Source organism: Rhynchophorus ferrugineus, unplaced genomic scaffold (assembly GCF_030347505.1).
Source record: "Rhynchophorus ferrugineus isolate W39M unplaced genomic scaffold, kcgeb_rfMv2 rfM4, whole genome shotgun sequence".
Taxonomy (NCBI): Eukaryota; Metazoa; Arthropoda; class Insecta; order Coleoptera; family Curculionidae; genus Rhynchophorus; species Rhynchophorus ferrugineus.
The window spans coordinates 4,506,566-4,521,376 of NW_027472583.1; the positions used below are offsets into that span (position 1 = coordinate 4,506,566).

General features: G+C 34.6%; 1 protein-coding gene across 1 annotated transcript in view; it reads right to left on the reverse strand.

The window, feature by feature from the left end:
• HERC2 (E3 ubiquitin-protein ligase HERC2) overlaps positions 1 to 14,811 on the reverse strand; it is a 31,956-nt gene that overhangs the window by 16,724 nt on the left and 421 nt on the right. Inside the window, exons 2-35 of the mRNA XM_076404404.1 lie at positions 14,582 to 14,750; positions 14,262 to 14,530; positions 13,598 to 13,694; positions 13,376 to 13,532; positions 13,145 to 13,315; positions 12,832 to 13,090; positions 11,750 to 11,879; positions 11,009 to 11,206; positions 10,858 to 10,951; positions 9,210 to 9,489; positions 9,073 to 9,153; positions 8,841 to 9,015; positions 8,612 to 8,786; positions 8,409 to 8,551; positions 8,170 to 8,355; positions 7,798 to 8,005; positions 7,290 to 7,414; positions 7,056 to 7,229; positions 6,804 to 6,991; positions 6,205 to 6,296; positions 5,879 to 6,147; positions 5,538 to 5,824; positions 4,338 to 4,515; positions 3,970 to 4,226; positions 3,703 to 3,916; positions 2,850 to 3,029; positions 2,623 to 2,759; positions 2,135 to 2,556; positions 1,865 to 2,075; positions 1,000 to 1,569; positions 846 to 942; positions 592 to 787; positions 320 to 536; positions 19 to 264 (exon numbers count right to left, since the gene is read on the reverse strand). Of these exons, the coding sequence (XP_076260519.1) occupies positions 19 to 264; positions 320 to 536; positions 592 to 787; positions 846 to 942; positions 1,000 to 1,569; positions 1,865 to 2,075; positions 2,135 to 2,556; positions 2,623 to 2,759; positions 2,850 to 3,029; positions 3,703 to 3,916; positions 3,970 to 4,226; positions 4,338 to 4,515; positions 5,538 to 5,824; positions 5,879 to 6,147; positions 6,205 to 6,296; positions 6,804 to 6,991; positions 7,056 to 7,229; positions 7,290 to 7,414; positions 7,798 to 8,005; positions 8,170 to 8,355; positions 8,409 to 8,551; positions 8,612 to 8,786; positions 8,841 to 9,015; positions 9,073 to 9,153; positions 9,210 to 9,489; positions 10,858 to 10,951; positions 11,009 to 11,206; positions 11,750 to 11,879; positions 12,832 to 13,090; positions 13,145 to 13,315; positions 13,376 to 13,532; positions 13,598 to 13,694; positions 14,262 to 14,530; positions 14,582 to 14,750 (6,852 nt within the window). The remainder of the gene's footprint in view (positions 1 to 18; positions 265 to 319; positions 537 to 591; positions 788 to 845; positions 943 to 999; positions 1,570 to 1,864; positions 2,076 to 2,134; positions 2,557 to 2,622; positions 2,760 to 2,849; positions 3,030 to 3,702; positions 3,917 to 3,969; positions 4,227 to 4,337; positions 4,516 to 5,537; positions 5,825 to 5,878; positions 6,148 to 6,204; positions 6,297 to 6,803; positions 6,992 to 7,055; positions 7,230 to 7,289; positions 7,415 to 7,797; positions 8,006 to 8,169; positions 8,356 to 8,408; positions 8,552 to 8,611; positions 8,787 to 8,840; positions 9,016 to 9,072; positions 9,154 to 9,209; positions 9,490 to 10,857; positions 10,952 to 11,008; positions 11,207 to 11,749; positions 11,880 to 12,831; positions 13,091 to 13,144; positions 13,316 to 13,375; positions 13,533 to 13,597; positions 13,695 to 14,261; positions 14,531 to 14,581; positions 14,751 to 14,811) is intronic.

The window sequence follows — 14,811 nt, forward strand, 5'->3', positions numbered from 1 at the left end:
TTATTTCGCATTACTTACCTTTCGTAATCTGTACTGATTGGTATGTAGAATTCTCGTTGCATTTAAAGCGCTGAGAATATTCTGTTGTGTTCTCAAATAAGCCAGATTTACTTGTCCGTGATAGTATTTTCTATCGTGGGAATTCAGTGAACTATGTCTGATCAGTAAAAGATTGGCCCACATTTTCACTGAACTATCGTTCATCGGCATCTTTTCGAAATTAAACTCAGCAGAGGGTAAGAGTTTCAAACAATTGATGGAAACCTGTAAAAATTCACGGGTACAAGAAGAAAATGTGAATGACAAGTGGTGATATTACCTTTTTTATTTCCCCACTTTCGTGTAACTGCATGCATAATCTTCCTTTAGGCGTCACTCGCGTAACCGTACCTAAAACTCCCTCAGCTTCAGCTAACACGCCGACTCTGGGTCGTACATCCCAAGCTCCGATTACATTGAGACACGCCACCACCATAAAGTGTTGCTGATCGGAATTAACGGCGTCATTTAGGGTCGACAAATCGCTAAGGAAGTATCTAAAATATTGTCGGTTTTAGATCACGTTAGAAGTTCGAATTATCCTACCCTAACCCTGCTAAATTAAGTTTCTGTATTAGTATGGCATTTAGGACTTGATTCCATCCCAGCACGCCATGCAAGCTACGCAAAAGATTGATAATTTCTTGCGCCAAAGTACTGCTGTGACTTTGTGTGAGCAAAACTAGAGATTTATTGCTGGATAAAGGCTTATTGCCTGTGTCGTATGAACAAGTAATGATTATGTTTCCTATAAAATCAAAATATTAAATTAACAAAAAAAACACTAAAGGTTTTACAGGTGGTACCTAAAATGTTCAGTAATTTTTCTAAAACAAGAGGTATATCAGAATTATCCATATCCCATGAGTGTAAAACAGTTTGTAACAGCCTAATTGTAAGAATCTACAGAAAACAGTATTTTGAAGCTATTAATTATTATATTTTCAAAATAGTCCAGACCTGTTTTGGCAAATTAAACTCATTTCCGCCCAAATTTGATGGTGGTGTCAAAAAATCCAACAACATGTTCATCCAAGGCTTGGTGCTGAAAGCCCTACACAATTGCTGAGTCTGCGATATGGTCCTTATAAGAGTCAGGTTACACCACTCAAAATTGTTCGAATTGAGGACAGCGCAAAACAGACTACTTAGGCCGTGTAGGGAAGTCGAATGTAGATTATTCTTAGACAATCCGGAACTTATCGTAATATTTCTCAAAAAGTTGATGCTAGCGTCGCGTAGAAGCTTAATCAATTGGTTATCTTTTATAATTTGAGAACCTGAAAATATATATATATATATATCACTAAATGCGGTTAATACACACACATCGTAATTACTTCTTTCATATGACTCGTCAGTTTCGCTTTCTGACGTTACGGGAGAGGGAGGTGAAGCTAGTGTTAAATCGTACTTTCCTTCTACCCCCATTCTATAACTATTGGTGGTACCATTAGACCATTCTACGCGTATCCAACCATCATCGCCCAGTTCACCGATTATTCGACCTTCACTTGGTGGATTCCCATCCTGATAACATCAGTGATATTAAAGGTATTTTTTATTTGCAACATCTCATAGATTTTTTTATTCGATAAAATGCTTTTAGTATTTATGAACACATCGTTAAAACTAACAATAATAAAATCAATTTGATCGTTTTAGGTATTTATTTTCTTCTCTTCTTTTAAGTTATAATTTTTTTAAATTATATTATTACTTCAAATAATTCATATTTATTTATGACAAAAAATTCAATATATAATTTGAAGTAACGTATTAGATTTTTTAAACTGATATTGCCATTTAAAAAAAAATTTCAAACCTGATCTCCCCATTTCCAATCGGCGCCTCTGACCACTTTAGTACCGATCTTCATGAGACTGGCTAATTCCGCCCCTGTTAACGACCTCAGGCTTGGTTTGTTTACGTCAACAGCATCAGCATATAAAACATAAAACTCTGATACTTTCCTAACGATAGTTTGATCAGACCCAGTCTGTTTTAGTAGAGCCAAAACTGATGATATCACTCCACTGTAACAAATAAATAAGTAGTACTTCTGAAAATTACACCAGAATACCAACGAATGTACCTATTAATCAGTGGGTTTAATTCTAAGTTGTTATAGTGACTTGACGAGAGAACCCCTAGTAAAGCCAGAAGCATCCTAGCTCTCGGAATGTCCCTGAGCAAAGTGTAAGTGCCCAGATTCAAAGAAACCTTCGAGTTTCCTTTCATTTTCGCTGATTTGGATGGCACGTCCCTTAAGATATAATATCTCAGTGTCTTAATGCACCATTCTACAATGCCCAACTGAGAGAAGAGCATTTCTGTTTTTAAATACGGGGTTACTAGCTGGATGTTTTCCAGACAGTGGTATACTCTTGTATGTTTCGTGCCCAGCCCTAAATAACCATTAAGAATGGAATATTTCACTGAACTCAGCAATTCGAAATCTTCCAACAGGTGTTTCATCATGGTAAGACCTTCTTTTCTTGCTTTGCATCGTTTTACCTAATTTGCATTAATCAAAAAAAAGATTGTAATATAAAAATATGATGGAACCTGGTGATTACTCACCTGAAAATACATAACTTTCCTTAGGACATCAACATCACAAGTAGAGTGTATCACGAATTCTAATATTGACGTCATTAGGCCCAAATTGTCAATACAAACTTTTGCCATTTGTTTTTCGGTTAGTTTTGATATTATTCCTAAAAGAAGTGTGATTATGTTATTAGTGAGACATACATGAACCACTGTAAAACATTATGATTAAAAGCTCTTAGTTTATCGGGGTATACCTGCTAAAGCAGCATCATTTTCAATTTTTTTCTCCTTGTCCTCGTCATTGATCTCGATCCTCAAAACATTTTCATGTCTCTCCACATTCCACTTCTCATCCAGATCGGCTTTCAAATCTTCGACTACATTCTTTGAAGAATTCGACGTAAATGAATCAGTTAAAACGTTCTTGGACTCAGCTGTAATTTATTTAATTAATGAATTTTAATGTGTTTCAAAAACGGATTATATAACATAAGTTGAAATTTCGGGTGATATTATATTTGTTAACTAAAGGCTTAATTCACCTTTTTAAACAGAAAGAGGATACGGGCCTGACGTAAGAAGGCGCTAATTTGAAGAATGAAGTGTACATACTTTAATTCGTTAATTTTAGTAAAGACAATTGAAGAAGAAAAGAAAAGAAGACCAAAAAGTATGTTGATTGGGCACACAGTTTGCTGTGCCTTTAAGGAATTCAATTTTATTTAATCATGAGATGTTGGTAAGTTTGTGTAAATAATATGCTATAAGAAATCGAAGAACAGATCACATTAAGATAGTTTGAACATGCTTGTCGGGTGAATAGTGAATTATTTCATCGATCTTTTGGATAGAACAATGGATATAATAATCAACCTCGAAAAGAATGTGAGGTAAGGTCGAGGTCGAGAATAATCTGATGAATAGGAACGAACGATGGTCGGTCTTCGTAAAGAAGGAAATGAATGAAGGAAAGAAGTGATTGTGCCATCAACAGCGTGTTAGTTAAGAAACAGACACTATCTCTGCTAATTATTAATTATAATGGATATAACTCATAGATGATACTGATACTAAGTAATTTATGATTATTTATCCAAAAATAAATACCTTTTTGGGCAGCGTTTTTAATTTCGTTATTCATATCATCAGTTTCGCTCTTACTTTCCGCTATTTTCCCCTCGGATGGTACTTTCTTGATGGATTTTACCAAGTCGTCGTGGGTTTTCCTCTCTACACTCTGAGACTGAATAGTGGCGTTTACTATATCTTCCGGTTTTTGTATATCAGACGTGTGCCGTCCGCACTTTAGATCTTTAATTACCTTTGGACTCTCTTTGATAGGTTTATATGAACATTTTTTAAACTCTAACTTACCTTTTTAACTAAAGCTCGAACACGTGGCTCTTTATACAGTACATTCACCTTTTTGTAGGCTTCCATTTCAACACTGATTGCCGGTTTAACTTCGTACAATAAAAATCGACACTTTTCCAGCAAAGGTATACATATCTCTTTATAACTCTTGCTAGCTTCTTGTCGGGATTTAATCAAGTTCCATTTCGTTTGATGTACCAACCGTATCATTTCGGATATTGGTTTTGGTACTTTAAGACTATTCGGTTGGGACGAATCTAAAAAATGTTTGAATTTAAAACGTATTCGATCAACTGTTCTAATCAGTCGGTTTAAGTGATGAACACACAAATGACACTACGGTAGATAATGACGACGATTAAACTTACATGCATCTAAAATTGGCAAGAGAATGTATCCTAATCCTAAATGCTTAAGTAGTACGGCGAAAAGTACTCGCCCTATCTCTTCTACCGGATGTTCAAACGAAAAATCTACCCTGGTTAAGTAGTTATTTGCTTTCGAATGTTGCTCTACCACCGCTAAGAAAGCTATAACATACTGATCCTAAGACAGAACAAAATATTGCCATTTACAACAGTAATCTAGTATATATTTATTATAATTACAAAAAATTGTTTAAAAGTTTATAGATTCAATTAGTTTTTTAGTATATTTCCCATAATCATCGTAAGTAGAATAATTGTAGATATAGTACAAATTAAAATCCGTTTTAAAAAAATGATGCCAGCTTAAAATTGGCGCAAAACACAATTCCTCATCATTATATTTGCAAATTAGACACAACTTCAGATACATTAAGTGGATAAATATATCTAGGTCCTAGAGGGCATCAGATAAACTTTGCTGATTTTGCGATGTTGTCATTTACAAGTGATTGAGATAATCCAACGAACTGCAGCAGCGGTTTTTGTTATGACCCTGGCACTGGTAAGAGTAACTCCATGTAAAACAATTCCATAACATTAAAATTGAATAAGAAATAATGAAGTTAGACTCCCTTGAAGATTATGAAGTGTGTACAGATAATATTGAAACAACTAAATATTTATTTATTAAAATTATGAACTCTTTTGTTATTGCGACAGTTTTGTTTTATCTTTTTATCCTATTTAGATTAAATTTAAGATAATTTATTATATTATTATATTCTTTAATTAGTATAATTTACAAGAACTGGCAACGTCGCGTCCCGGGAGTTTCAAGAATTAAACCCTTATGAAAAGAAAGGATTTTATTGAAAGTAGTCGACAGTATTTCCCCGAGCGAGTCGAACTATTACACGCTTAGTTTTTGGGTAATCATTTTTTTGTACGGTTTTCAATTTGTACTCCTAATACAACATTGATAATCGATACTTATGAAATTCTAATTATTTCCATTCAACTGCTTAATAATTCAAAGATTTGTATAAAAAGATATCTAAAAATACTGTAAAAACTATTTTAAAAAATATTTTTACCATACCCGCTTTCTTTCCGTACATATAAAGTAAAACAACTTGTGGCAAAATACATCTGCAGTGAACATCATCTAATAGAAACAGAACAACCGCAAAATAAACTTACCGATAGTCTACTTTCTGCCAAAGCACTAATGAATGAATTAATGCGATCGATAGGCAGTTGGAAACTTTTCAGTCGCTTCTGAGATATGTTACCCCTATTTGGTTCGGTTGGGGTGTTATCGGCAGTAGAGTTGGTACTTCTCGATTCGCCCTTTTCCTCCCCGTAGGGATTAGGCGGTTCGTCGATCTGTAAACCGCCATTAAGAAACGATGCCGCGATCCACTGTTTGTACTGATTTTCTTCTTCCTTTAGCGGTAAACTTTGTCGTAAATTGAATGAATGCAAACCTATAGATTCGGCAGAATTATTAGTTGTTAATCGTGGTGATATTTAACGTTTACCAAGAAGATATCCTAAATTTCTTTCCACATCTAACAACATGCAGCAGACGTACATGTAATCGAAGTTGGCGACGGAGGGATTTTCTGGTTCCGGAAGACAGTAATTTCCTACCAGATAATGTTCGATAAAGGGGAATAGGTACGAGTATGAAGTGTTAATGATATGACTGACGTCTTTGCCTGTATATTTCTGCAGCATATCGGTTATTGAAGAGTTGTCGTTACGAAAATCTTGAACGTCATAAACTCGATTGTTTAGGACCAACCATCTAAAAGTATTAATTAATAATAGTATGGTATAGTCATAGCATATTTTAAATACATACCGGCCACCGTCAAGGTTATGGTTTTCTAAATCGGCCTTTCGAATCAAAGGAAGATCGTCATACAGTTTATGTGATACATTTGGTGGTCTAGTCTGAAACGTTAAATCTTTAATATCCGTTTTTACTGGTTAAAATAGGTTATTCAATAAGTTTTGTGTTCAATAGGACATGGCGCTATAATGTACGTTGCTTTATTTTTGAATGGGCAATATTTAGAGTTAGCTATGTACCACATTTGTTAATAATAAAACAAAAACACATTAGTGACTGTTTTTTATGTCATTTTATCGTTATTGATGAGACTTTTCGAGTCTTACCACTGTGTTTCTGTATTAAAACAAAATGCTAGAGTGGGTTTGCTAGTATGATGATTTGAACAAGGCATCATTGATATCAATTTTTTGGAATAAAATACAAATTCTGTCTGTAAGTAACTTCTAAATAGGTAAAATAATACACTCAGTTAATCAGAAATTTATAAGAATTTTATCAGCTAAAATTATTGAAAAATGTTTCGTTTACTGAATATTAATAGAATTTATATGAAATGTATTTAAAACCATAAAAACTTATTGAACGACACAGCAAACCGCACTTACCTGTGAAATTCCTGGCCATGAAATATCGTCCAAATCTAAATTTTCTATGTCAGGAATTAAACGACACAATTTTTCCAAGCATCTAAGTGGTTCTCTGAATACCCTCAACCAGTCCATGCCTATTAAGAACATGCTAACCTCCTGTTCTAGTAGAATCAAACTAACTAATAGCTCGGGTAATAAGATACCTTTGATATAACAATAAAAAAAAACATTATAATTTCGATTAAATATAAGTTGGAAGATAATTACCTATAATATCGTTTTTCAATACCTGCATGGCATAAATAAGATTCTTTGTGTTCAATATACACACATCATGTGCTATGTTTAGAGTGATAGTTATATTACTGCAGAAACACTCTATATATTTCCACAGCAGCGTCTCCGCAGAATCGCGGCATTCTAGATTTTGAAAAATTTTACCTAGAAATCAAAAAGAGCTAGATTGAAGAACAGGAGAGGAGAGGTTTAATGAACGCGCACCTATCAACAATCTTTGGAATCTCTGAAGAAGTTTTAAACTGGGAGAAGCAAAGCATTTTTGTGTTGAGTTCTTTCCATAGGAACCGTAATCTTTTAAGGATGTTTGGGTGAGATTGCTGCTATTTCTGAAAATGAAAGGAAGGTAAATAATGTGTGAGCTTGAATAATCCTAGATAAAAATTAGAAGTGGTACTTAAATTTTACAAGTTTTCAGCTAGAACTAGTAATATTTTCGTTTATATGTTAAATATGTTTTGAAAGATTTGGAATTAAGGTTTGAAAACACAGGACAGACACAGGTCAAAATTGAACTTAAACCACTTGAGGAAAGTTTTTGACAGGGCATGCAGGGATTGGTTTTTTGTTCCTGTGGAATGCATTAGTGGATAAAGGGTTTAAAACATAGGATGACGTGACAAAATCCGTCGATGATTTTATCATGACAACATTCGTATTTTACCTGAAAGATCTGTAAAAACTAAGTAGTACTATTAACATTTCATTTTACCTAATTAACTGCCTAACTAGATACAATAGTGGAATGGTAATCGGTGATGAACCCATTTCGTAATTGTCTTCGGGGCAAGCCATTTCTGAAAAGTCGACATTTAAAGACTCGTTTAGGGCCAATTCTAAACCACCGTCAGCCATGAGGGACCAAACCAACAGATCTGTCATGAACCTGTGTCCCGATTTGCACATTTTGGTGTCCCCATCTAAAATTGATAGAATAATGGAAATGTATTGGAATGTAATAAAACCTATTTTTAAATTTATTTGTGATTAGTAAATGACTTGCCACACCAGTATAATGTGCCACACCAGCAGTATGAATAAAAAATTATTATAAATTGAAATATAATTCATTAAATAAGCTTACCTGAACTTAGCAATAATGAGGATAAAGTTTTTGCCCGCCCATTGGCAGTAGGTAACAACACCGACCAGCCAGCTTGTAATACAGCTTGAGCTGCGCCTTGTACGGTGGGCAATATGTTTGAACTACTTGCCAGATTAACCACTCTGGATTTTATTGATGCTAGTAACTTTGAACTGACGCCTAGACCTTCAAGTTGGATGCCATTAGCCAGAGAACACCAAAATAATTCAACTACTAACCGAGGGTTTTGGGTTCTATGTTGTGACTGATCATGCTGTGAAGCTGGAGCTGAAGTAGATTTAAAGTAGAGACGGCGATACATTCCTTGTCTTGCGTCGATGGCGGGCTCTGGCTGACCATATCCAATAGTTGGTCTAAATATCTAGAATATTTGTGTGTGTTTCATTATTCAGTATTATTTTAATTACGATAACGAACTTACTTGAAAGTGTGTTCGGATAAATCGATAATGAATGGCATCGACGTTGGAGGAGTGAAATTATCTAAATCTGTCCAAGCGAAACTTTGGAGAGGACCACAAGCAATTGACGTTATTCGATGCCCTAGTAAGCTTTCTACGACCAATGGTTCACGAATAAAAGGAGCACTGGTATCAGCTACAAGAATAAGGCCACATAATAAAAAATAAAATATGTTTATCATAGAAATACCAATGCGTCTATTTTCATTCTTCCCCCAACCCCACACTTCTCCGTTATCGGTTAGAGCCAAACAATGAGAAATTCCAACGGATAAAGAAATCACCTTTTTATCTTGTAACGCTTGTACTATCTCAGGAGTCCTTACATGTTCTTCGCTAGGATGGCCAAGTTTCCATCCTTCGCCCTAAATAATTAACGTCATTATATTCAAATTTAAATTAACTTTAACTGTTCCGCATACCTTGCCCCAGCTGTAAACCTTTCCATCTCGGGAAAGCGCCAAGCTGAAGTGAGCTCCGCACCAGACGTTCTCTATGTCCACCTTAAAATACGGAAAACTTTAATATAAAGTTTAACAAGTCCATATTTTGTCGTTACATCTTGCAATTTTTCCACTAATCTCGGTACTTTACTGCCTTCGGCGCCACCTCTACCTAATTTACCATAGTCACCATCTCCCCAACTAAAGACTCGCCCTCTGGACGTGACGCAGATCGTATGGGCATCGCCCGATCCTAAGGAAACCCCCACGACATGATGACCGGCCAGCGCAAGAACGGGGGTGGGTATGAGGCAGTCGTCGAATGTTCCATGGCCTAATCGGCCGTAGTTACCGCGACCCCAAGTATATAGTGTTCCCGTCGATGAAATAGCCGCACTAAAAACGCGATAATTAGGTCATTTAGGTGTATGAATAAGTAATTTAAAGTTTTTAGCGTGCAATTACAATACATATTAAGCCTAGGAATTAGCTTTAAACGATTTTTTTTAAATTTGAAGCTTTATTGCGAAAAATCAGTACAATGTATTTTATTTAAAGTATTGTCCATCGATAGCCATTACTGTTGCCCATCTTTCCGGTAATTTACGGATTCCATCTCGAAAAAAAAAACAATCTTTTGAGACTATTCATGAATCTAACTTTTTTTTTGGGTATCTCATAAGAAGTGAAGCGCTGCTCAGACAGATCACGACTCATATGTCGAAACAAATAGTAGTGATAAGGAGCAAGGTGTGGATAATACGGGGGTGGGGTAGCACTTCCCATTTTAATGCTTCCAATTATGTTTTCACCGGTTTTACATGTGGTCGAGCGCTGTTATGCTAAAGAATAATATTATTGTGTCTTTGCCCGTTTTTCGCATAGTGCTCGGCTCAAACGCATCAATTGTAGGCAATAGAGATTCCCATTTATAGTTTGATTAGGTTTAGCAGCTCATATACATCATGCTGGTCTCACCAAATACAGAACTTTAGACGAGACGCCTTGGATATTCCGCTTTGTAATAGCTCCATGTATTAGCTTTCTCGTAATAAATCCACTTTTCATCATCAATAACAATACGTTGCAAGAAAATATTTCCGATTTTGCCGTTGAAGCAGCATTTCAATGTCTCTTGACTTCATACGACACAAAATAACCAAACTTTTGGATGATTACCATGTTCTTCAAGCGATTGGAAATGGTTACTTGTGTTATTCCCAACAACTCTTCTTATTACGTTTTTAATCATCGCATAATGCTTTCAAATCCTTGTCTTCAATTTTTTTTGGTTGTGTTCGACGCTGTTTGTTTTCGCTGTTTATATTCACATATTGAAATCGACGAAACACGGTTGGCACAAGCTTTACACACCATTCGATGACCTTTAACCGCTTTTTGCTCCAAATTGAATTAAAAAAGTAAAACTTCCCGCAAATGCGTTTTACTCGATACAGAGTCAGACATTATTAACATACTGAAAAATTTTCTTATTCACACTTCAATGAAATGAGATACTAAAAAACGAGGCTTCAACATAAAGTTGTTTACAAATGTACTCGATACGATTTAATACATAGTAACATCATCTGTTGCAAATCCTTAAAAAATTAATTTGTAGGACTGATACATTTTTCAATAAATATATCCTTTTTCTACAATACAAATATTAATTTTTAGAAGCAAAGAAAATTAGCAAAAATAACGATGAATGTGGGTTAAATTTCCACGCAACTGATGTAATTAAAACATAATTGTGTATACCTGTAGGTTGTCCCACATTCAATGAGTGTGATGTCTAGTCCACACAAGGCCTCTATCTCGCACGGTTCGTCCCTGGCTTGAGTATCACCATGGCCTAAGCAAATATGTTAAATTAAAAAAAAAGAGAAAATCACTTTCGCTTCAAGTTTACCCAGACGGCCACCATCTCCAGTCCCCCACGAATAAACAATTCCATCTTTATCTAGCGCCATGTAATGTTTCCCTTCCACGTGCGCGGCTATCATGAGTATTTCTCTATCCTTTAGTTTTTCGATTTGTTGTGGGCACTGGGTATCACAAGTGTAATACGCAAAATAGACAGCGCCAGTGTGTGTTAAAAGAAGCAGACCTACAAAAGTTTGATGTTTTAAAGTCTCCTACCAAAAATTAGATCATCTCAAAGGTTTACAATCATGTTAAGCCGAGAAACTACTTTAGATTATTCGTTTTTATTGGCATTATACATCCTTCATATACAGCGTAAAACACATAACGATTATATCATGGACAGAAACTCAAAAACACTTCCTATTATAGTCTATAATAATTATTATGATCACTATTCAGAAGTTGCCAAGAGCGAATGAAAGTTAAGTTGAATAACGTTTTGAAAAAAAAATCTCAGTACTTATTATGGCTTGATATTCCGCATAAATATTCACAGTGAACTGATATAAAAAATTATGATGGTTGCCCGTTATCATATTATATTCATAGTTTCTATAACAAAGTCCTGAAAAGTATTGTAAAGGCACAATGTATATTTACAACACCTTCAGATACTGATACAACTTTATAAAAATCAGACATCTAAAATAGTTTCTCTCCTTGATAAAATATAAGGATTATAATATTTTTTATACTATAAACATTCCTGTGAAAATTATCATACCTCTTTCAGCGCATTTTATCTGTTTGATGCTCAGTTCAGCTAAGGTATCGCATGGTTGTGGGCCCGGACTACTCGTCCAACTCAACCATCCCCAACCCCACATCTTTTGTACATTCTGTTGTAATATGTTCTACAAAATAATACTATTATGTTTTATTTTGCCTTCTCCAAGTTTTCAATCTGAAGGTTCTTTATGTTTCCATTCTGTCCCATATGATTGAACACAGTCTTTTTTTTTGTTTAAGGAAACTGGATATGTATTTCAATATTTTACCAAAATTTATTCCATTTAATTATTTTTACAAATAATACAAGTTGTCTCAAAAAACAGTTTACATTTATTTAAACAATTGCGTTGAAGCAAAAAAGCCTTAAGAATCGCTATGAAGCTTTGCTACTGTGATAATTTTACAAAACCGATTAAGTTTTCCCTATTTAAATTATGGGTCAAGCCTCCTTATCATTTAAACATCCGTTAAAAAGGTAAATAGATCAGCACGGTATCAAAATAATTTTTTTTCTAATCAGTGTGCGCACGATAGTGCATTTCATTTTAATCTATCGTTACGCTTGTATCTACACCCCATTACTACACAATCTAATTGGTACAAGAATGAAAGCCCCAGTATATCCGAGGTTAGACTATGAACGCTTCTCAACGCCCACCAACATTTTGTTTTCGACTTTAATTTCGAATTTAAAGTTGATTTTAATCTTACTTCGGAGTGTTATTGCTGAGCTGAGAGTAGTTCACACCATGCTAGAGTTTACATTTGGATGTTTTTTTAATGGTGGGTACAAACCTGAGATTTCGATAAGAGCTGATTCGGCGCAGGTGCAGAAAACATGCGTATGTAGAAAATTAGGGTACGTTTTACCTTTTTTTCATCAACACGCCAAATCCGCTCAAACCGAATATTCAGACTGATAACTAATGCTGTACCCACCATTAGAAATAAATTCCCAAATTGTGTACTTTAATAATTAATCAACATTTTCTCGATACATGGCATAGATTTTTTTAACCAATGCACTAAATATAAACAATCTCTTGAGACACCTTATACAAAACATCAATATACCTTGTTAAAGGATAACGGTGGTATATGTGGTTCCGCCAAGTAATCGAGTCTTGACATAATAAATACTGAAGCCTGTTTTAAATCAATCTCGAAAGTCTCCTCGTCCGGTAGTTCCAGGAAGTCCAAAAAATATTTGGTGCAGCTGGGCTTTTCCTCGTCGGTCTTCTCTTTCGTGCAAGATGTGTTCTGATTGGCTGGAATCTCGGAGAACCGGTACAGGAACGGAAGCAGTGGCGCGCTGGCGTTATCCATCGACGATCTACATACACAAAAATTACCTAATCCTTAAATCGTGGCCTATGTGACCGATTACCGATTGTCAGCTAAGTGAACTCTTTTATCCCATAGTCTCAACATCAATAAAACAATATCAAGAATGCCGCTCAACGTTCCTTTCTGTAAAGCAAATTCTAGTAAAATATTTAATGAGGTATGCTGGTCTTCGATTGGTACTAGACAGTTTTGTCTACCACTGGATACTTCTCTGTAATATTTTTAAGTTAATGCTATTAAAATCATTAAACCAACCAAAACAATATCGTACCCCTCAACAACTTCCCTTAAAAACTTTGACGATCTATCCACCACTTCTAACCATACTGGTGATATGTCCTTTTGATTGTAAAGCGTGCTGACAGGAAGAACACGAAGAGCATCTAAAGATTCTGTAAGTAGTTCACTGCATAAGTCTGTATCTTCGCCTAAACAAATGTACAAAGTACTGTTAATAAAAGTTTCTTATATTCAAGTCTCATTCGCGTTATACCCAATCGCCAAGCTCGTCTAAGAAAGGCAAAAGAAAAATTTAATGCTGCCCTAGAACCGACTCTAGCTAAACCTATTGCTGGATCAATTGTTGAAATCTGAAAACAATATAATATATAGATAAAAACTCTAAAAACTGTACGGATGTTATTAATACTACATATAGATTTAAAAAATCTTTTTAAATGGGTAAAGTAATTAATTTATTTTACTATGAGAAATTTTATGTTCAGTTGCATAATCACTGTAGAATGATTTAAATATTTTATTTTACTAAATATTGTAGATAAAACTAATTGTTTATTATTTACTGATTAAATCGATCCCTATATATATAAAGTGATAAGTAAACCATTACTAACAATGTTTTATCAATTACATATATTTTTATGTTAGTTTTCTTAGTTAAAGTTAAATTATAATTAAAATATAAATGTAGTAGTTGCATAAGTAATATTTTTAATATATAGTAAGTGTAAGTTCTAACAATTTAATACCAGTTTTAATATTTAACAAGTATTAATATTTTTACATTTTTTCAAATTCATTATCCAACAAAATTAGTGACCTCCAAAGAAACAAAGTAATAACAAATATATATGCTTCAACACCAGTTTATTATCAAAAATAGGTATATTTAAGGGAAAAACTATCTTGTGGCCCACCTTACGACTTCTTGGAGCAGGTGGTTGAGAATTGACATTAGTACTACATTTATCCTGAGTATCGTTTACTATTTTAACGCCTTGACCTGAAACACCATGTTCAAAATCAACGGTATGGGGTATACGGTTCAAAGCTATGAAATATCTCTTCATAATAAATAGCCTGTGATATAATCTGTTAGATGATAAGGTTGAATGGGCTGCCTCAGAGCATAATTGAGATTGTTCATTGTTCAAGCTCAAAATACACTCTTTCAGCTGATCTAGATCTGAAAAAAATTTAACACAATGAAAACTCAAGATTGCCATTAAATACATACTAGGCTGAGGTCCCCATGCCCACTGTTCCAAAAGTGTATCAATCAGAGGTATTTTTTCTTTTTTATTCTGAGTATGAACAACTTTTTCTGCATCCAATTTCTGACAAGGTGTACAGTTACATCCAGATTGGGGCCCACAAATTCCATCACAGCAAGTGCATGTTAAAACCTAAAACAATTCTCATGCTTAGATTAAGACATTTCAGTTTTGAATTTAAATGTATTTACAG